Genomic DNA, 23,402 nt, shown 5'->3' on the forward strand with positions numbered 1-23,402 from the left:
CAATTCTTTATATGGTTATCACTGGGGTCTGTTTGTCACAGTCATCATTAGCAGGAGACACGTGCATAGTTCCAGGGGCACTGGAAGTGCACACACTGTGCTTCACATCCTCCTTTGCCTCTTTCAAGGATATCCCTAGTATAATTTGGTCCACAACTCTGGAAACTTTGTTTAACAGGTTGGCTGGAGCTGTTGCTAAGAGCAGCAGACATACCCCTGCAAACTGCTATGCTCAAGAGCAAGGTGGCTGCCTACTTTGCAAGTCAGAGCTTCCCGTCATCTCCTGCCTGTCTTACACAAGAACACATTGCCCTAGAAATGGTAAAAGTATAAATGAGTAATCTAAGAGGTGAATTTGACAGGAAAAGAGAGAACACTGTAGTCAGTTCTCTGTGATAAATCATGTATAAAGGGTAACTTCTTGCTTCAACTGGTAAATGAGCCTACCAGGGGTTAGGCCCCGCTAGACCTGCTGTTCACAGAGAGGGGCTGGTGGGTGATGTGGTGGTCGGAGGCTGTCTGGGGCACAGTGACCATGAAATAATAGTTTTCAGTACTCAGGGATGCAAAGAGGGTCATCAATAAAATTTCTACCCTGGACTTCCGCAGGGCACATTTCGGCCTGCTCAAAAGACTGGTTCAAAGGGTACCTTGGGAAACAACCCTTGAAAACAAAAGGGTCCAGGAGGGATGGACATGCTTCAAGAAGCAAGTCTTGAATGCACAAGAGCAGGCTGTCCCAGTGTACTGAAAGGTGAGCCAGCAGGGAAGATGGCCAGCTTGGCTGAACAGAGAGATTTTAAAGGAAATTTGGGGAAAAAAGAGAACTTACTGACTATGGAAAAAAGGGCTGTCTACTCATGAAGAGTTTAGGAATATAGTTAGGTCATGTAGAAAGAAAATTAGAGAGACAAAGACACACTTTGAACTCAATCTAACCACTTCTGTTAGGGATAACAAGAAGGTCTTCTACAAATACATCAATAGCAAAAAGAGGGACAAGGAAAACCTCCATTCTTTATTGGACATAGTCACCAAAGATGAGGAAAAGGCTGAGGTACTTAACACCTCTTCTTTGCCTAAGTTTTCAACAGTAAGACAGGTTGTCCTCAGGACAACTGGCTTCTGGAACTGGTAGACAGAGACAGAAAGCCAAATAGCCCTTCTGTAATCCAGGAGGAAACAGTGACCTGCTGAGCCACTTGGATCCTCACAAGTCTATGGGACCAGATGGTATCCATCCTAGGGTGATGAGGAAGCTGGCAGAAGAGCTTGCCAAGCCGTTCTCCATCATTTATCAACAGTTCTGGCTCACTGGGGAGGTCCCAGAAGATTGGAAGTTGGCGAATGTCACGCCAATCCACAAAAAGGGCTGAAAGGAGGACCCAGGAAACTACAGGCCTGTCAGCCTGACCTCAGTGCCTGGCAAAGTTATGGAGCAGATCATCCTGAGTGCAATCACACAGCACCTACAGGATGGACAAGAGATCAGACCCAGCCAGCATAGATTTAGGAAGGGCAGGTCCTGTCTGACCTGCCTGATCTCCTTTTTTGATCAGGTGACCTGCCTGGTAGATGAGGGGAAGGCTGTGGATGTGTCTATCTGGACTTCAGCAAAGCCTTTGATACTGTCTCCCATAATATACTCCTGGAAAAGCTGGCAGCCCATGGCTTGGACAGGGGCACTCTCTGCTGGGTTAAGAACTGGCTGGAGGGCCGGGCCCAGAGAGTGCTGGTGAACGGGGCTGCATCCAGCTGGCGGCCGGTCACCAGTGGTGTCCCCCAGGGATCAGTGCTGGGCCCAGTCCTCTTTAACATCTTTACTGATGATTTAGATGAAGGGATCGAGTGTACCATTAGTAAATTTGCAGATGACACTAAGCTGGGGGGGGAGTGTGGATCTGCTGGAAGGCAGGAGGACTCTGCAGAGGGAAAAGCTGGAGAGATGGTCTGATTCCAATGGGAAGAGATTCCTGCACTTTGGTCACAACAACCCCCTGCAGCGCTACAGGCTGGGCACAGAGTGGCTGGAGAGCAGCCAGGCAGAAAGGGACCTGGGAGTTTGGATTGACAGGAAGCTGAACATGAGCCAGCAGTGTGCCCAGGTGGCCAAGAAGGCCAATGGCATCCTGGCCTGCATCAAGAACAGTGTGACCAGCAGAAGCAGGGAAGTGATCCTTCCCTTGTACTCAGCACTGGTGAGGCCACACTTGGAGTACTGTGTTCAGTTCTGGGCCCCTCAGTTCAGGAAGGATATTGAGGTGCTGGAGCAGGTCCAGAGAAGAGCAACGAGGCTGGTGAAGGGACTGGAGCATGAGTCCTATGAGGAGAGGCTGAGGGAGCTGGGGTTGTTTAGCCTGGAGAAGAGGAGGCTCAGGGGTGACCTCATCACTCTCTACAACTACCTGAGAGGAGGTTGGAGCCAGAGGGGCATCAGTCTCCCAGGTAACCAGCACTAGGACAAGAGGGCATGATCTTAAGCTGTGGCAGGGGAAGTTTAGTTTGGCTATTAGGAAGAAATTCTTTACAGAGAAGGTAATCAATCATTGGAACAGTCTACCCAGGGAAGTGATGGATTCTCCATCCCTGGAGGTTTTTAAGATGAGAGTGGATGTGGCACTTAGTGCCATAGTCTAGTAACCACAGTGGTGTTGGATCAAGGGTTGGACTTGATGATCTCAGAGATCTTTTCCAACCAGGTTGATTCTATGATTCTATGTTTCTGCAGTTTGGGAGGTCGTAGTGATGAATCTAGACAAAACCTGAAATTGCAGTCCTTTATTTTCCCTCAGCTGATGAAACAGCTTCAAACTTTGACAGGTCCTCGTCCTACTTTTCCTTGGGAGTCAGTATCACTTGCATCTTATTTCAACTGAGCTTCATGCAATTGTCTTTAAATCAGATTTGTGCTACTGCCAAATGTTAGGAGAGACGGGTGATGGTTGTGTCTGCTTCTGATGAAAATGAGAGGTAGAGCTGAATGTCATCAGCCTACACTTTAGATCACATTACATCACAACTGCTCCCAGTGGCAGCTGCAGAGCTAATGAATAAAAAATAAGTGATCACAGGGAGCCTCATAGGGCTCTCTGCAACTGAGACAACCTCACGAAAGGCAGGATGGCTTCCAGCAACCTTTACAGAGACCTTTGACAAAAATGAGTGAAAAACCCTTTTGTGGTTTAGGAATGGAATTTCCCAATTTAGTGTTCCCTCTGAAACCCAGACCATGTGCTGCTTGCTCACTTACTCTCCAGCCCCTCTGCCCCCCCATCCCCTGCCCCCAACCCCTGGCAGAATGGAGAGGAGAATTAGAGGCACAAAAAGGTAAAGATCACAGGTTTAGATAAGAACAATTTACTAGAAACAGCAACAAAATAAGAAAATGAGCCATAACAACACTAGCACTAATAGCACAGTGTACAAGACAACCACGGCTCACTGCATGGAACCTGATGCCACCTGATGGCACACCCTGCACATCCTGGCAAAACTGGAAAAATCCTACTTGCCTCCATCACCTCTGCACATGTCGAATGTTGGAAGGTGGTGTTGAATTACCTCAGGGTCCTGGCTGTGTCCCTCCTGGCTGCTGCAAAAATTAACCTCGTTCTATCTGGAACCAGGACAAGCCTGCATGTTTTTGCTACGTGCTGCAACTTCTGCCTGGTCAGCAGTGCCCAAAGCAATTGGTTAGCCAGAGTAGGTATTGAATTTTGGGTGTTACTTTGTGGAGATCAAAAAACAATTACAATGGCTTTGTTTCAATGGTAATAGCCATTAACCCTGTTTAAGTCTAAGAGTGTCAGACTTAGTGAACTTGCCTCTCTTTGTCAGTGATATTTTGCCAAGGAAAAATGTTAAGTATCAGCTAGTAGTTGAGAAGCATGTAGAAGATATTTGGAACAGGAATCATGTGATGTTCTTCAGAGCATTCAGGATAACATTAAAGATCCTCTTCTTAGAGGTGCCACCAACAATGAGGTGAATTAATCCTCTCAAAGCAAAGTGATGCCATCAGAAAAAGCATGGATGTTCTCACAAAGCTGCCTCAAAGCCTGAGCTGGACGTGCTGTTTGGATTTTGAATTTTGCAGCAAGTTCAAAGGATCATGCTGTCAACTGGAACAATTAGTATAGCAGCAGGGAGGTCTGTGACACAGTCTCTGATCCTCCTGTGCTCTGTTGAGAGCATGGGAAGAAAAGGCAGAGATGGAAATACTAGAAGAGTCCTTTCAAGGACTCAGTACAACTTCTGAACAATTAGATTTAATTTCAGAATTTTTCTTGTGTGAAAGGCTATCATGATCTAAAGCAGTCTCTCTCTTTTAAGTATTTGGTTGTCCTCCTGGATACCTAAGATATTTTACGATTTTTTTCCCCTGTGATTTAAACAACAGCAGGTTTGATAAATTTCACTGGCCCATCTGCCTTCACTATGCAGTATGTGCATATCCTTTCCCACTAGGATGAATCAGCCTGCTGCAGTAGGACCTAAAATATGACATACACAGGCAACAAAATGTCATAAATGTGCGATGATTTTTAGAAATTTTCTCACTAAAAATTGTACAACCCCCTAAAGCTTTTAGGATGCTGCTAGACCTGAGAACTGCAGGAAGGGTATCCTGACAGTACTGCTGGGTGGCACAACCTTGCAGAAACCATTTCAAAAGTCTACCAGTCATCCCTTCTTTGCTGCCCATCTGGTTTCTGTACTGTGAACACAGCATCACCACATTCTGAATTTCCATCCTTATATCCATTGCTGGGCTTCGACATATACAAGTGTGTGAGATACATCAAGGCAAAATGAAGCAGACAGGTATTCTCAAGAGGTGCAAAAGTAAATTGTCTTTCCAGAGGACTTCTCTGAGGAAAACAGACAACTTCTTTCTGGATGGGAAAAAGATACAGAGAAGTTTGAAGATTCATCATTTCACAACTTTGCTTTTTACTTTGCTCTTTTTCTCTGCTTCTTTCTGGGACCACACCACTTTGCCTCCAGAGTTATTAAGGACACAAAATGCATTAAAATGTTACAGCTTCCTTTTATTCTCATTGACAGATCCCTTATGTAAGAAATGGGAAAGAACAAGAAGGCCTTTACAAGATTCAAATATATAAGATGGGGAAAATATGGGCTGTGGCATCATAAAACAAATGTAGGCAATCCAAAGAAGCTAAAGGAGATGTATGACTCCTTTGTGCCAGGGCACCTGCAGAAGATAAAACTGTTGTAGAGAGGGATCTATGGATCTAGTATCAATTGTGTTTTATGAAGGGAGAACTTGTTATGTGTAGATTGCATGTTATCATGAACCAATGACAAATTTTATTATAAATGTCATTTGGTATCAACACAAGAATAATTGTAGGAGATTTTTAAGTTCAGCTCCCAGTCTTTGACTGCAGATTTAGCAAGTCTTTCTTTTGCCTGTGTCTTTGCCTTTTCCTTTCCTTTAATATGTACTTAACAGTAAAAGTCACTGTGTTATACATAAAGAAAAACAGTGTTATTTTGGCACTACAGCAAATAGAGTATATGAAATAGCAGTTCACTTCTTAATACTGAAACTAGAGAAAGGTACACAGAAAATCCTGTACTCTCTGAAGCATAGGAAATATACATACCTTTTCTTGTACTTTTGAAGATGTTCCTTCAATTGCAGGCAAAATTTACAATGGATAATAAACAGGATTCACATTCTCAGCACTCAGTCAATTAAAAGAAATACCAGTTGCATTCTGTGAATATTGCCGTGGTGCCAAACCATCAGAGGAGTTGGCAAGTAGGAGGAGCGAAGGTGTGAGAATTGAAAAAAATTCCTACTTGATCCGTCACAGGAGCTAATGTGTTAGCTCAGCAACAGGGAAGCTGGGACGCTCCCAGCTGCTGCAAAAACTGTGTGTCTGTGATCCCTGGCACCACTAGCTGGGACAAGATGAATCACAAGTGCATTGGTAGCAAGCTACCATGTCACAGTGAGCCAGATGGAAGTGGTTACTTGCCTGATTGATTACCTCTTGGGCTACCAAGGGCTTTTCCGTCAGGCTAATGCCTTTGTTTTGGCACTGGAGTGCCTGGGAGCAGTATCTGCTTGGGTCAGCACCATGCAGGAATTGCTGCTTTCCAGTGCATGGGGAGGAAGAGGGAAGTAAGCTAAGAGCAAGGGGGAGTGGGTGACTACAACAGACACTGAAATAAAGCACTGAAATAACACACTTCCCTCCATACATGCCTCCATGACAGGCACTGCTCTTAATGAATTTTCAGGCACATGCTGAGTTTACAGAGGTGAGCAGCATTGAAATATCCTTTAGTTATACCCAGTGCTTTACAAAGGCTGATTGAAAAATGAAGGAACAGCAGGGGTAGGAGCGGGTGAGGAAGGTGGTAGAGGGAGTGGAAAGGGAGAACAGCTCTATTTTTCAAGTGCTGAATACAAAACCCCTGCAACAGATGATTTTACATGCAAGCCTGTACCTTATCAGGGCAAAGATAAAGTGAGTGGAGTCAAGTATTTCTCCTCTACACACAGCATATAGCCCCTTACTCTGCCCAGTTAGCTTTCTCAACTTTGAGCTTTAGAATATAAACAACCAATAAGTAAGGACAATAACTGTAGTTCCTGCTGAGAGCTAACTCTGCCCATCATGCATTTGCTGGGTCCTAATACAGGACAGTGAATAAAGCTTCATTACAGAACAATGGAGGTAGCTGCCAGAGACTACAGATTTGAATAAACAACAAATAAGCAACATCTGCTCCAGCATATGTGTATGGTAAAAAAAAAAAAAATCACAAAATAAAAGAATTTGTAAATGCCAAAAGCAACACTAAACTGCCAGTGCTAGTGTAGAGTGAATTTTTAATTGCACATGCATACAGGCAGGCTTTGGGTATTAGTCTCACATATGTCTGGTTGCTGCCAACCTGGGACTATAGATGAATTTAATTAAATAAGGATTATCCCTTCTCCCCAGTACAATTACTTATTTATAACAATGATAAAATTGCATAATAAGAAAAGATTGTAATATTTTTAAAAACAGAGCTAGGAAACACTATTCTTTTCCTGTAAGTCATTCAGGAGTGTTTAGGGGTTTGAACGTCTTTTAAAATTAAGTCTCGGGATTCTGCCGAGAGGGGGAAAAAGCCTTATCATAAAGTCTACTGCAGTTAAACAGCTAGAATCTACATTGTAAAGAAATATAAAGAAGACACACAGCACCCAGGGAATTGGCTTTCATGGGGAATGTAGAAAAATAGGCAACTGGACTAAAACTGAGGCGAGGTTACACAGCCAAGGGACAATACCGCTGGGACAAGTACTTCTATACCCATCTCTAATATGCTCTGTCTAGGCAAAGCATTCTGTTCCTGCCTATCTCTATTTCTTCTCATATTGGGAACCTCACAGTTTCACTCAGGTGAGTTCTCATTTCAGCCAAGGTCATGGCAAGCTGTCACATCTTCATCATCACCACTCACATCCTTTCCAACAGAGCCCACAGTAAAATGAGATTGGCCCCTTATGGTATCAGGCACTCCATAAGCCTTGAAAAAGAGGCAGCATGTGCCCTAGAGAATTTGGAGGCCAAATACGAATTCAGGCATGCTCTGACAGGAGGTGAGGTTTTCTTTGTGTAGACTCCTGATGGACTCTATTTCCCACTCACTTCTATCTTGAGGACCCCTACTTATGGGTTTGAGCCACATTCTGCTGAATTTGATAGGAACCTTCTTAAGAGGTAGGTAAGCACACTGAAGCTGCAAAAATACTCCTTTGGATATGAAAGTGTATGCCATTTAATAGCAGTGGAAAAAAGAGAAGGAATATGAAAAATGCCTGTAAAAAAAAGCTGGAAATCTCCACTTTAAATTTAGGCCAAGCATCAAAGACTTTAAAACAACAGAGAAAAGAGAGAGAGACAGAGAGAGAGAAAGAGAGAGAAAGAGAGAGAGACCATGGTATTTAAACAAAATTCTAAAATAGTATTATAGTTCTGCAAAGGTATACACCTTACATAAATTCAGTTCGCTTGTATGATTTTGGTAGAACACTTAACTGAATGACAGTCTTACCAGACTTAAATCAAATAATAACTGTCTGGGTTTTTTGTCATGAAATTACGACTAAACATGTGCTTATTCCTAGGTCATAAAAGAGTATTCAGAACATACTGGAGTTTTTTCCCCCTTGTCTGGTTATTGCTATATCTATACAACCTGTTAAATCCTCTAGCTAAGGCCCTTCATAATTAAATAGTGCAGTCATATTTTAGAGATGGACAAAAAAGAAAAGAGCATTTGTGTCTATGTTGTTACATTTTGAATTCTTTCCCCATTGGGCTATGTCCACATTCTCTTTTTTTTTAATTTATCCCTGAATGTTTATCCAAATGTGTTTTTCATTGCACTAATCTTGGGGAATTGCTATTCTTTCTGTAGATACTGTTAGGAGTAAAACTACTCCTATGAGTACTCATCTTTGTTCATGAAGATAAGACATCCATCAGAAAACAAAACCAAAGTAACCTCATGTAATTCAGATGACAAGTCTGAGTAGCAACAAGAACCTGACATTAAACCCCATAAGATGCTGGAGCCGTGTGTGGACAGACTGGACATAGAGCTCTGACAGAATGCCATAGGTATGCAATATATTGCAATGTTAAACATCACACCACCACCACCAATCCCTCAGCAAAACAGCAAGTACATTTATAGATAATTTGAACACACAAATAAATGCTTCAGAACTTAGGAATTAATTATTCTATTCCATCACCTTCACTAAGCTCTAGGATTAACCAAGGAAACCCCACATATTTTGATAAAAACACTGGCCTCACTGAAGTCAGTAGGACATATGGCTCTCACGATTCCACTCCTGCAAATACAGCTGTCATTCTAGTCAATGGTACCTCTGAATGCCCAGCACTAGTGGATATCTGAGGGTTTTTTTAGATACCTGTGTAGGAACTTAGATTGCTATATTATTTGTGCTGGCTCCACTGAAGTAATATAGCATAGTTCACAAAAGGCGAGGGCTCACCAAACTTCCAGCTTTCTCCCTTGCTATCTGCTACTTGCCACTTATTAGTTCTTTCACATTAAACTTATGCCTCATTTAAAAAAAAAAAACTAAACCCTGCCAGTTCTGCTCTAAGCACTGGATAGGAAAGGTCTCTAGGGAGCAAGGACAGGTATTTCGTGCTTTGGAGACTGAAAAGCCATTTCCCCAATATTGCCATTCCTGAGAGCAAATGCTTCTCAGGATCCAAACTCAGACTACCCCAAATGACAATATAACATCTGGTCCAACAGCTTTGCTGTTAATCCTTTCATAGGCTCCTCAAATAACTTACTTGCTAACACATGATTCGCTGCTATGTCAGCTCACGTGGTGGTGGCTATGTGATAGAGTAGACACAGATGATGGGGTAGAGGCCATGCCACCACCAGAAAGTTCTGATTGAGTGGTCCTTTTTGAGTTGGGTACAGAATGGCTGCAGACCTACTATCTCCAGTTTCCTGGCTGACTTATCTCCCATGGATCTGAGAGTTAGTGTATAAGGGGTCATCTGAGTCTGGCAAAGATTTCACCAAGCAGGAGCACACATTTAGTGTTGCTTGGTAGACCAAAAACATTAGAAAGAGATCTGCTTAAAGCATCAAACAGGGACCCCACACACTCAAAGTTATGCATGTGAGATACTGTTTTCATGTGCGCTCATTGTGTCTCCTTGACAAGCTAAATATATTTTACAGCCCTATGATTTATCAGGTTGTATAATCTAGACTATCATGTCTAGAATGATGCATTCAAATGCCAGAGGTGATGGGGGCAGAAAGGGAAAATGTACTGTTAGGTAAACTTTAAAAGCAGCTACATGGAAACAGTGTTTTAAAAATAAAAATGGGCAAATTGTTTCTTAACACTCAACTGAAGTGGTGTCAGGAGCATTTCCACATAGAGTTTCATCCTCAAAGCTCTGAATCTGAAAAGAAAAGGAAGAGAGGAGGAAAAATTCTTATTGATGGTAATGATTTTTAATATACACCTTATGAGGGGAGTTAGGAGTAAAAACACAAAACAAACAAAAAAGGTTCTGCATGTTTGAAAGTGAAAACATAACATAATCAATATAGAAAGGTTGCAATACACTAACAATCTTATGTGAACAGCCTCAGAGAAATATCCCTAGGGAAAAAAATATGACTTAGCAGAAGTAACCCAAGGAAATATTCTTGCCAAGGAGTGTATGTACAGTCAGATTTTTTTTTTCCCTCTAGGAATGAAGACACATTTGACTTTTTCATAGTATCAATGAGAACATCATGTCATGGTGCTGCATAAATTCCTTCATAAAAAATAAAAAAATTTAAGAGAAGAGGGGATCTGTTAGATAAAAGTAACACATGAACATTGACATTGGGTGTGTTCTCCATGCCGTCTGTAGCTTAAGGGGATCTCTAATTCTCTCTTTGTCAAAGGCTAGAATATAAGAGAAAGATCATTGTATATGTGCCTGTTATTCTGTTCCCCACACATCTGCTACTGGCCACAGCCAGACTACTAATTTAGGTGGTCCCGTAGTTTCAGACAATATATGGTCTTAATTTAATGACGTGGTAGAGAATACTGAGAAGTTAAACAATATATACCCCATTTAATCTGGGTGTACAGCATTCAACAGATTGTTTTAGACATTAAAATGGGCAGTTTGTGATCACCCGTGTTTACTGCTCTATCAAATGCCCTTCCTTTTGTGTGAGCCTCTAGTTACAGGGCTGCAAGTCCAGCATGCTAAGTGCTAGACATATGGGCTACTCTGGGACTATAAATTTGCAGTGCTGGAGATCTCTTAAATACACTCTAATTCCCACTGAGGTTGATAATCAGGTTTGTGCTCTGATTCTTGAATCAACTCTACTGAGAGAAAGGCTGCACCAAACCTATCAAAGAAAAGGACTTGAAAAGATAAATATCCTTTCCTCAAAAAGAATGCCACCACATTACCCTAAACTTTCCCAAGCTTTAAGAAGTGGAAAACCTTTTTAAGCCTCCCACCTTTTCCAGTCACTTGCTGCTTCCTTCCTTGCCTTCTCTTCCCTTCCTTCCCTCCATGTGCATGCCATATGTTTTCAGGGGTCTGCCAATCATCCCATATCTCCCCGTTTCCTTGATTCTTAGAATAGAGCCTAGTTTTTGGACTTCTTCCTTTTCTTCATTCTTGAAGGATGGTTAGAAGCAGAAGAGTATTCCTGTTGGTGTCCCAGTTGAGTCTGTATGATTGGAGAGTATTCTACCATAGCCCTTTTTATACACCAGTACACCCAGAAAAACTGCTGCTCACAAAATAAAGCTAGATATAAGAAGGGGACTGACAAGTATCCTGGTCTCTACTAGTCTCATTTTAACAACCCACTATTATTAAAACATATAGAGAGCTGAGTCGCATGGACTTTGCAGAGATGCAAAAGTACCTTACATGAGAGTAAGGTACTCTACTGATTTATTCTAGTTTTAGTATGCTCAGCTTACAGAGTGATAGACTATTTCAAACACTGCTATAAAGTAAGGATAATTTTCTAATCCAATTTTCTGAAAGAACACACCAGAAAATGAGCTTAGGGGGGGGAAGATAGGGAAAAAAATTATCAACTCTGGTTAATGACTGGACCTGTAAAATATATCCTTTACCATAAATGTCACTGTTCCTGCAACTCCCTTCTATTAAAAAAACCAACACCTAGTGCTGTATAAAAACATTGTAACTTCAGTGGCAACTTATTTAACAGTATTGTAACACAAAGACAATTTAAAATAATCAAGTCCCCAAACAGTATTGTAAATTGTACTGGTTTTCCTCAAAATTCTGCTGCATGGTGTTGGTTGAAATAATTTTTTCTAGCTATCATCCTGAATAAGAGAATCTAAACTTATACTGTAAATAGGATGGAGATGACCCTGACATGAGCTCAGTTGGTAAGAGCATGGTGCTGATAACACCAAGGTTGTGCATGTGATCCTTGTATGGGCCATTCACTTAAGAGATGGACTCGAAGATCCTTGTGGGTCCATTCCAACTCAGGATATTCTGTGAAATATATTGCTAGCACAATACAAAAAAATTCACCTTACCGCTTCCATTTCAAATGAGTCTGGCAGCTTGCAGTTTAGGTCAACCGCTTCTTTGAGCATGTGGGCCACAAGCAAAGTTGGCTCCTTTCTTGGCCGGTCTTTGGCAGGCACCTCACATGCAGGAGAAAGGTGAGGCTGTTTTGCAACCAGGTGCAGTGAAACCCACGCTTTCTCTGATGGCATCAGTGGACACTGGCAGGTAGGATATGCCGAGGCACTTTTATTTCCAGGGGTTTGCTCCCGGGTCAGACAGCCCAATGTAACACATGCAGAAATGCGTGCCTGAACTGTGCCCCCAACCAGCAATATCTGCACAAGAACAGGATTGCTCTTCCCTGCTGTGCAAGTTGGCTTCCCAAGTGCCAGTGAGCCCTATTTCAGTAACATTGTCTAACGAGAAGCCCTATACAGGATCTAACTTAGTCTTCTCCACTTCACTTATGCTATCACAAGTCTGATCTTTGCAGCATCCAGCAGACTAGTCTTATCCCTACCAGCGTCCTGTGCTTTGATCTATTGAGTATTTACATCAGTCAGCAAAGATGTGAGGGCACTGGATACACAGTCAAGTACTTCCAGTAGTCAAAAATGTTCTTGAGTTTGGCATAATGGGAGGCAACATGGTTATTAAAAAGCATAATTTAAAAAAAAAGTACAATGATTACTCAAGCTTGTCATTGCCAAGACACGTACTAAGCACTTAATTTAAAAGTGGCTACATTTTTACATTTGCTTCCAGAGGACCCATTCAAATTACATAGAGACATCATTGCGTAGTTCTTTATATTAGACAAACATGCAAGATTGAATTCCTTGGGTCAAGTGCAGCTGAATATTGCTCTCTGTGAATAACAGTTACAGAATTCAGCCTGAAATTCTCCAGTTGTCTGTACCAGACTTGGATGCCATTTTTGATGACTTATTAAAACTCATGTGAATAAAGTTATTTAAATCTGACCTCAAATGTTTACAGCTGGCAGCTCTCCAAGATAGCTGCAAAATGCAGTCATTAACTGATAAAAATTGACAGCAGAAGTTATAGTCTCATTTTCATAGGAGCACAAAGCAAATAACTTATCCCCCAGAAAGTCATAGCTGATGTCATATAAAGGTTACCAGATTTTTATTTTTTTCTTTTAATTGTGCTAACGTCCTGTAATTTCTGGGCCATTTTTTTCCATAGTACAGTATATAAAGAGAAGCCAAAAATGTTTTATCTAAGGGATCTTGGAGATCTCCTTCACTACAGTACTATGAAGTCATTTGTACAAAGAAACACAACGCATTTGCTTGCACATTGTGTCAGTACCTATCCTGAGGCAATGAATATGCCACCAGAACTCCTCCTTCCTTGAGAGATTCATTAAGCACAGTAGATAGCAAAATGCTAACTTTCTTGGCTGTCGTTTCTGTTAGAGAGCAGCCACATTTTCTCTATGCAGACTGTTGGTAAAGCTGCTTCACTGACAATTAGACAACAATGGAATATTTAACATGGTCCATAGTATCAAGGACAAATATCATGACATAATATTTCAGATAGCTACTATATTTCAAGAATACTCCTTATTGTTTTGCCCTAGACATTGCCTGGTTTTTAACACTGGAGGAAAATTTTGCGACTGTTTAAAAAAAGTTTTCACTTGATACTGTTTCAAGTTATCTGATCTATCAGTATCATGTGACACAGTGTTGTATACTTTCCATTTGCTTAAGTTTGGGGTTTCAAAGTTAATAATTTTTCATTTTGTACATCCACTGGGCTACCACATGCTCTCCATGTAAAGCATATTTTATCCTCAGTATTTCATCTGGCTCCCACTACATCAGGCCATAAACATGCCAAGTGCTAATCTCCTTTGTCTGACAGCAGTCTGGTACAGCAGTCCAGTCATTTTTTTTGATTGAACCAGAACAAAATTTGCTGCAATTTGATTTTTTTTTTTACCCACCACTTAGCTTTTGTAAATTATTTCAAAGAACTTGAGACACCTAATGAACAAATCAAACAAGAGAAATTATAAATGAACTACATAAAAATAAATCCCTCACTCATGTGCAGTGTAATAAATACTTAGGTCATGAAAAAAATTATGTCAGGGACTATTTCGTTGGGTTGGATGGGACCTTAAAGATCATCTAATTCCAACCCCCTTGCCCTGGGCAGGGAGACTTCACTAGGTCAGGTTGCTCAAAGCCCCATCCAACCTGGTCTGAAACACTTCCAGGGATGGGACATCCACATCTTCTCTGGGTAACCTGTTCCCATGCCTCACCACTCCCTGAGTAAAGAATTTCTTCCTAACATCTAATCTAAACCTGCTCTTTTAATTTGAAGCCATTCTCCCTTGTCTTGTCACTCTCCATCTTTCTTGTAGGCTCGCTTAAGGTACTGGAAGGTTACAATTAGGTCACTCTGAAGCTTTCTCTTCTCCAGGCTGAACAATCCCAGTTCTCTTAGCCTTAGATCATCTTGGTGGCCCTCCTCTGGACTCTTTCCAACAGGTCTTTTCTGTGCCAGGGACTCCAGCACTGGATGCAGTACTCTAGGTGGGCTCTCACCAGAGCAGAGGGGGAAAATCATCACCCTCAATCTGTTCATCAGGGAGTTCATTTTGTTGGAGTTCCTGCCTGACTATTTGTCTTTAAACTAAGACAACCTGTCACACTGCTTTTGATGCAGCCCAGAATACATTTGGCTTTCTGGGCTGCAAGCACATATTGCAGGCTCATGTCTAGTCTCTCATCCACTAGTACCCCCTAGTCCTTCTCAGCAGGGCTGCTCTCAATCTGTTCATCCCCCACCCTATATTGATACCAGGGGTTGCCCCTACCCGTGTGCAGCATCTTGCATTTGGTCTTATTAAACTACAGGAGATGATTCCCCTGGGCCCACTTCTTGAGCTTGTCCAGGTCCCTCTGGATGACATCATGTCCTTCAGATACGTCAACCACACTAGTCAGCTTGGTGTGATCAGCAAATTTACTGAGGGTGCACTCATTTACTGAGGGTGCACTCAATCCCAGAGTCCACTGACACTCTGAGCTATTGACCCTTTGCATGTGACCATCCAGCCAATTTCTAATATGTTTAAGAGTCTTCTCATCAAATCCATTTATATCTACTCACATTGGTTACCTCTGATCCCTCTTTCCCTCTCTCTCAGGAGTTACAGAGAGAGAAACAAAGTGAGAGCTAAGAAACCTGTTTGATATGTCAGTTTGCTGTAAATATTGAAATGTGTGCTATAAAAAGAGAGAAAGAGAAAAAACATATTTTCCACAATGCTTTGACATTTCTCTTTCAATTCTCATTCCATCCATACTGCTTCCTTGGTGCAATTCTAAATGGGAATGCATGGGCTACGTGAGAGATCCTGCTTTACTGAGTATCTTAAGTAAACAGAAGATTTCAAGAGCCATCTGGCTAACTGTGCCTCCAACTTTTGGGATATGATGTCAAAATAGGACTTCTCAGATGGATGATATACTAGCAGATTAATAATCTATTTTAATACAAGTATGTCTTTAGAGTGAAGACCTAGCATTCATTTCTTAACAGCAAAATATACAAAACAAGAACTAAAAGCATCTAAGTGAATAAAAATCAAGACTTTGTGCTTTAAATGGTGCATATTTTTTTGTATCCTTCATCTATGTCTTAGGACACATTTGAAACACAAAACTGTTAAGCTCTAGTTAGGGATTTTTGGGTCTAATGCACAGGTTCTGGCAGCTCTAGTCACAGGAAGTTAATATCTTGTCATCTGCTCTGCACATTGTCTTGTAGCCGCGATCCTGTGCCCATCAAGGCTAATGGGGAACATGGCTCCATGTCAGGCCTAGCTGAATTCAATATCCTCTGTGTTGGCTTACATCACCAATGATGGTGTGTCCTTACAGTGAAGTGACTGAGTCGGTGGACCCACATAATTCTGTAGCCTCTGCGACACCAAGAACAATCTCTGATCATGGGGTAGGTCTTATAGAGGATGTGCAGTTTTGTTTTAAAATGCCACAAGCTAGTAGCTTCAGCAGAGAAATCAGTCCACAGCTAAATAGAGCTACACAGAACTTAGTCATATTAGGAAGTATCATTGCCACAAAAGGGGTATATGAGGTTCTTCATTGTTTCCTAAATACATGTCCCCATTTCATTAATTTTCTTTCATAATCATCTTCTTCCCTACCTTCTAAGTTCCTGCATGATTTATGGCTAAAACTTCTCCTTTTGCCAAAATGTCTCTTCTTACCAAATAGGTTTGGCTTCTCAACATCCGTCCGCTGCTTTTGAGCTTCCAAAAAGACTTGGACATTGAACTGTTTTGCTACAGAAGCACCACTGAGGAACCGAGGAGGGATTTTTGTGCAGACATCAGGTTCTTCTGTACCAAACCCCAAATTAAGCAGAATCTCCACTGGATCCTTTTCCCAGAACACCAGCCATTCAGTGATACTGTGGTGAAAACATCAGGATTATTTACATTGCTCTCTTGGTACCACCTTTCTCTCGCAGTAGCTATCATATGGTCTTGTTTTTAATAAGCAGCTACCTTCCCTTCTTTTCCCCTCCTGGGGGGACTACTTCTTAAGTGAAAGGAGGCATTTTGGGTTACACTGCTAAAAGATTAATATACGTTCTACTCCCCAAAGGAATCTGGTGGCATTACATCTAGATAGCTTAGCAAGTAGAACATTAATAAAAAGTGTAGGTTCACAGCTTTTTAGATTTCCTTCTCTCTAGACACAAGGCATGCTGCAGCTGCCATAAGAACTCACAGCCTTTTATCTTCCAGGGGATTCAAATGCCATGGCAGTTTCAGGTAGGTTTTGATTTTTACACTGGTGCAAATGCATTGGAGATCAGATACATGTTATTTTAAAAGTTATTTTGCTCTTGTTCAAATAAATGAGTTCATGGTTTTTACAAACTGAGATCTTGACTACTTATTTAAAATTGTACTCATATTTGTTGATCCCTTGATGAACTAACACCTGATATTCCTCACTGGAAATGCATGGATTTAACTAACCTCTTGGGTGCACCAGTGAGCATGAGCAAATGGGAAGAGCTGAGATTCTTGCATCTTGACATAGCTGGACTTTCTGAAAACTCTTGCAGGGACCTGGTTGGTAAAAAAGCAACTGTGAAGTTTGATTACTTATGTACTCCTCTGGGATGTCATTATGATTTTTTCCTAGGGTAAACATTTGCATTTTGTCTTGGTTTATAATGATACATAATAGAAGAGCCTTAGCCTTAGAAGAGGAGCTGACATGAGTGTGGCAATACGCTTATTCTCAAGAACAGTATGTTACAGTAGGTGTGAAAATGTAGGTGTGAGGTACCAGTTAATTATAAAGGTGGCAGAATGGCTCACTTTTGACAGATGGTGAATCTTTGGGGAATCTTTAGAGAACATGGTTTCTCTAGCCACCTACTTCAAAAGATATAATCGCTCAAAACAAAGTTTTGGAGAGACAAGGCACAATGAGTTGCAACAGCAGTTGTGGCACCTGAGAATGATTCTCTGCTTCATTTCTTATCGTGTCTGTATTTGTTAATCTGTAGAGAAATAACTGTTTTTCAAAGTGTTCAGAGTGCAAAAGGAATATCCCACAGCACGGTAGTCTTTCTCAACAGGTTTTGTCATGCCTAACTTGAATTTTACCTACATACACCTATCAAGATCGGTAGCAAATATTTATATACAGTGGAAACATTATATTGATAGTTTTTTTATCACTGCAGGTTATCTATCAACTCACATCTTAAACAGGCCTAGAAATCAGTTTGAGAGAAGGAAACTACAAAGAGGAATTTAAAACAATTTGTGGGTTTTTTACCTTTTCCCCTCTCAAAACAGAAATCTTTCAAATTAGAGAAAAGACCAAAACACTGATTTCATTAAATAAGGAAACACTTTAGCATGAGTGACAAAGTTGCAGAACAATATCACTGTGGGAAGATCAAGTCATAGATGAGCTAGGTGAGTCATAGAACAATGCAACACACGCTGACAAGAAAGGGAAGATAGGTGCCCTTACATTTCATAAACCGGTGGCAGTACACTCTAAGCCTCTGCTATTTAAAAGTAAGCACTATGAATTTGGTTCTACCATCTGCTGCAGAACCATTGAAGATATACACAGAGCAAAAATATGATTAAAATAAATTTTAATCCCTGGGTTTTTTTTAATTAAACCCCCCACAATTAAAATATATTATTTAAAATTTTCATTCCAATACATGCTGGTATGATTTTTTTGGTATGTGACAGTTTTTCTAGTGTATTAGAAATTTTGTAAATGTTTGTGAATATTGATTTCTCTGTGCTTAGCATCAGGCACTAACTGTGTTTGAGAGTAGTAGTGATAGCTGCAGAATACTTGCAAGAGTTTCTGGAGGAGGAAATATATGTCATAAAAGTGGTAACACTGTTTACTGGATTTCAAGTGTGCTATACCTGTGAGCTGTATTTGATTATTTACTGAGGAGGAGAAGGGAATAAATCAGACGCAAATACACCGTGCCTGTCATTGTCACTTTCCTTCCTAACACCAAAATAACAGTCTTGTTGATCCTCTGAAAGCTGGGGTAACATTTGCCTATGAGCAGCAGAAGATAAACTTTGAATGCCACAAGAAAAATGTTGGGGGCTTTTGTCTATAAAAATAAATAGAAGAGAAAAGGTTTTAAAGTTTTCTCATCTATTTAACAAAATTGTATCAGTAAAGAAGGAGTAAACCTCATTTCACCTTCCCTATTATATTATTCTTCTGCTTGGAAATTTGAGCATGAGTTCCTTCTGGCTTACTCAGTAAAAGGATAGCCATCCAAAATGAAAATATAAAGGTTACTGATATCCTGTAATTTGTGTAGTAACATAAAACAGACTTTCTATCAGCAAACTCATCATAATTTGAGTAAGAATCATCTACTTGTTATATACCATTTCTTACTCATGTGCCAGCAGAAGCTGTAGATTCACTATAAAATGTGAGAACTTAAAGAATTAGATTAGACAGTGAGTTAAAAAGTACTTATTCCTCTTTGTTCTCAAATCTTCCTTCATGAAGCCTAGCCACGATGATTCCTCTTTGTAAGAGAACATTATACCACAAAGTGGCTGCTGATGTGATTTCCTCAATATCTCTCATATTGCCAGGACTGAATAAACACAAGTGCTGCCAAATAAAAACCTAGCACTGTGGAACACTGGTCATGGTGTTCAGTAAAAAATTTAATGATGACTTTAATGACGTTGTGTTTATAGGAAATGTAGGCAGTAGCAGGTCACCAAAAAATCAAATGGCAGAACATGATAGATTACCCAAAGTTGGGTTAGAGGCAGTAGCTGGTGTGGCTATATCCTAAAACCAGGCAAACACAGGGTGTGACACCTTAAGTGGCTTTTCTTGTAGGCTAAAGTCAGTTGAATTGTCCTGTACTTCTGTGGGTCAAAACTATGCCCATACTAAGCCATCCAACCTGTTAAGTGGTGAACTACTCAGGAGCTCATGTCCACTTCATGACTTGGATAAACTTTGCATCTTCAAGTAGTGCAACACAAGTCATTTTGCTCATGGTTAGAACCTTCTTTCTCTAATGAGAAGACTCTCATGAGAAGTTCCTCATTAAAGAGGTTGACATTTATTAGAGGGTTTTTCCTCCCTATTTAAGAGGTCACAGAAATAGTAATGGGGAGGGTACAGTATTTACATTTCCAGAGCTGTCTAAGTATATTGTTCCCAATGCTAGAAACACTGAATCTCATTACCAAACTGGAAACTACTTCAGGGGAAATAATGCCCTTTAGAAATCTATCAGAAAACCTTATGAAAACAAACAAACAAACAAAAAATACTTTGTAAATTTGCACATTTAAGTATATCTTTGCTTATGAATAATAAATTTTGCTAAGCAAAATGTGACCTCTAATATTTGAGGGAAATTGGGCATTTTAGCCTCAGTAATCTCTAACAGGAGACAAGATTAAATCACATACTGTTGAACTGCATCTTCTACTTATAAAACCATAAAGATAGGGAAACACTGCTAAATAATATTCTGGACTTCTAAAATATTCTTCTGTGGACATGAAGAGCTGTGAATTGACTTGGGTTTATGGCTCCTTTCCTAAAAAAAAACCCAAAATAACCAGTCTCTGAATTCACTAAGTTCAGCAGATCAGGAAAGAAGATGAGAACATGCAAAACGTTCTGTGTTCAGGTCAGTCAGAATTACAGTCCCTTCACGAGAGAATCTTCTCATCTTCCAAATGAAGTAAAAAATATACAGCTTATGCATGAATATCACATTCTCCCAATAGCTCACCCCAGCCTAGAGGTCTGTGGTGCTTGATATCTTATAATTAAACAGTCGTTATAAGAAATTATGAATGATGTTTTGATGTCTTACCTGCCTGCTCTTGGCCTTGCAGCTTATCCCCACTTTTAGACAGACTATAAGATAAAACCACTAAAAAAAAGAAAAAAAAAAATCAAATCCCCTAAGAACAGTTGCTGTGTCCTAAGAAGAGACAAGGTCAGGGAGGCAGTCCAATGGGCAGGCAACAGCACAGGGGACTCAGGACATATATGGAGATGGCTTGTAGAAAAGCACATCCATAAGCTCAACTTTCCTGCCTGTAAGCATCACCTACTTTTCCCTCAGTATATATTGGCCTCTGTTAAGTGTTGAGATTCAAATGTTTAGTTTATGCTTAAGGCAAAGACCATGAAATTTTAGCATTCTGCAAGAGTAAAATCTATCATTTCTGAACTTAAATGTTACTAAGAATCTAATTAAATCAGCTTATCTGAGCCAGGAGTGAGTAGAATGGAAGCAAAAGCCTTTTCAGCAGATCATGTAGGAGGCAGATGTATGATGGCTCTCAGCTGATCCATGTCCGCATGGTGACATGGTAATTAATAATGAAACCTGCAGTAATGGCGAGCTTTGCTATGTATGAGTTTGGCTGACTTGGCCTTACCCTAATACTGGAAAATGTTGCTGTGACTGTAATATAAGACTACTGCTATTTTTTTGCTCCTCACCTCACTTTCAAACATTACTCCTAAGTCTGCATCTTTTTTGGTTGTTGATTGTTTGTTTGTACATTTAAGCTGCATTTGCTTTAGCAGTGAATGCATGAAGTCATACTAAAGAGTTCATGGGAAATACCAGTCTTTCAGACTTTGTTTTTATCCCAAAGTACTACAAAAGTTTAAAAACCTCAGTTTTGGTGAATGAAATACATTCAATTTTAAATTAAAGGTTAAACTAGATTTTCCTATAGTAGTACATTGACTCATGGGGTTGTGGGCATATGAAACCACAGTTTGTGCTATAAATCATGGTTGTAGAGCAGACTACATCTCCCCTGGGGCACACAGCATTGTGAAATTCCTATGATGAAGCAGATAACCTGATCAAAAAGTGATCCAGACACATGAAGGGAAATTCTATACTTCAAAGAATAGCCTAGAAATTAATACAGTACTGAGATATATTTCTTATGAAGCACTGGATCCTAGGCAAGACATGTCATTTCAAACTAAATATTTGTGAAAAAGCATTTTGATGTAGATCAACAAAATAAAAAGCTCATTCTTTGGCTGAAATAATCCAAAGTAGAATATTTTTTTCTGAATTTTCAGGGGGAAGAATTTCCCTACTATGAGAGACTGGATTATTATACTTATTATTGACTTGGACCAACTCAAGTGCATGTGTGTGTGTGTGTGTGTGTGTCGGAGGAGGATAAGGGGCAGGTTGAATTTCACAGAAGTGAGTTGATGCCCTGTCCCACATCCCAGCCCCTGCAGACACCAGGCAACCCCTGAGCAGCTGTCAGTCAAAGGCAGCCCAGGAGCACTGCCTACATCCCACCTCAGAGCCCCTGACCCAGCCCAGGATAGGCTGGCACACCAGAAGTCCCACCTTGGGTTAGGTTGTGTGGCCACAGCAGGGCCAAAGCAAATGAAAGCAGCAACATGTACTCTCTGTGCTTGTTCAAACCCTGCCACCTGGACAGGTAGAAGCTGGACTCTCACAGGACTCCAGCAGTACCTATAATTTCCTCTTTTACTCTCTCTTTCTTTACTTCTTCTCCTAATCTTCTTTCTTAATATTTTGGGTAGCTTGAGACTGGACGGTTTGGATTTTGCTAAGTTATATGGGTTAGTATGTGCTAAGTCAATGCTTTCTGGGATGTTACCCTTTAAACTTTTGCCAAGTACTTTTATTTTCTAAAGTTTACCACTATAAGTACCCCCTGAGAAAATGTGTGCAGCTCTTCTCCTATACGCTCTCTCTTAAGGTGTTAAAAGAACCCAGGGGTCTTCTAATATATCTGGAGGGCAGATATTGTTGGAGCCTTGTATATTTTAAAAATAAAACTCCTTTGGTGAGCTCACAGCTCAGGGCCTGGGGTCTTACACCTGCCAGAAACTTCAATATTGTAGATATTATATTCCCTACTGGAGAAATTAAATAACAAATATTTCAGTAATAAAGTAACACAAAACTTACAGAACACAAGAATGTAACCAGTGATGAATATTTTCTTCTACAGAGTCTTCTAAAAATAAAAGTAGAGCCCTTTGGAAGGCTATTGCCAGATCAGTTTGTAACAATTAACCACCTTATTGTACGGCTTCTTTTTTGGTGAATCCTGGAATGGAAAAGAAATATTGACAGAAGAATCTAATCATTTCCTTTAGTAGTCTGAGGGCTTTTTATAATCAAACTTGGAAAGTAAAATAAAATTTGTATATATATGTTGGGGTAACTCTGCTATATATAAAAGGATGTCGAAATTGTAATGTGGTTAAAGTGAACATGCTTCCAAAATGGCTTTTGTAACTTGTGCAAACTTACCTTCTCCTTCCCAAAATCCCTCACTGTACCTCGGAATGTCTGAGAGATAACTGAAAGGTCATTGGCTGTTAACCCTTTCCTGTAATTGGTTGGTTTGTAACACCTCCTGAACTCCTAATGGTCACATTGTAATCTCCCCAAAAGCTATTTAAGCTGTTAGCAGAACAATAAAGCTCTCTCTCTGCCTGCATTCCTTCCCTGCCTGGCTGCTGGCCCCGTGGTCCCTCTGGGAGGCCATGAGGTGCCGGGGGCTGGGGGGACCAGGGGGAGGGCATGCTCGCCCTCGGAGCAAGGGGTAAAAGGAAAGGCCTCTTGCTCTGGGGTTCCCCCTCCCTATCCACTCAGCGTTTGTCATATATATAT

General features: G+C 40.6%; 1 protein-coding gene across 1 annotated transcript in view; it reads right to left on the bottom strand.

The window, feature by feature from the left end:
- Window positions 1-23,402, bottom strand: part of ITPRID1 (ITPR interacting domain containing 1) — a 39,375-nt gene that overhangs the window by 12,491 nt on the left and 3,482 nt on the right. The window contains 4 exon segments of the mRNA XM_050331658.1: window positions 12,155-12,747; window positions 16,408-16,610; window positions 17,188-17,280; window positions 22,692-22,770. Coding sequence (XP_050187615.1) covers window positions 12,155-12,747; window positions 16,408-16,610; window positions 17,188-17,280; window positions 22,692-22,770 — 968 coding nt within the window.

Source organism: Myiozetetes cayanensis, unplaced genomic scaffold (assembly GCF_022539395.1).
Source record: "Myiozetetes cayanensis isolate MyiCay16 unplaced genomic scaffold, myiCay2020 scf1, whole genome shotgun sequence".
Lineage (NCBI taxonomy): Eukaryota > Metazoa > Chordata > Aves > Passeriformes > Tyrannidae > Myiozetetes > Myiozetetes cayanensis.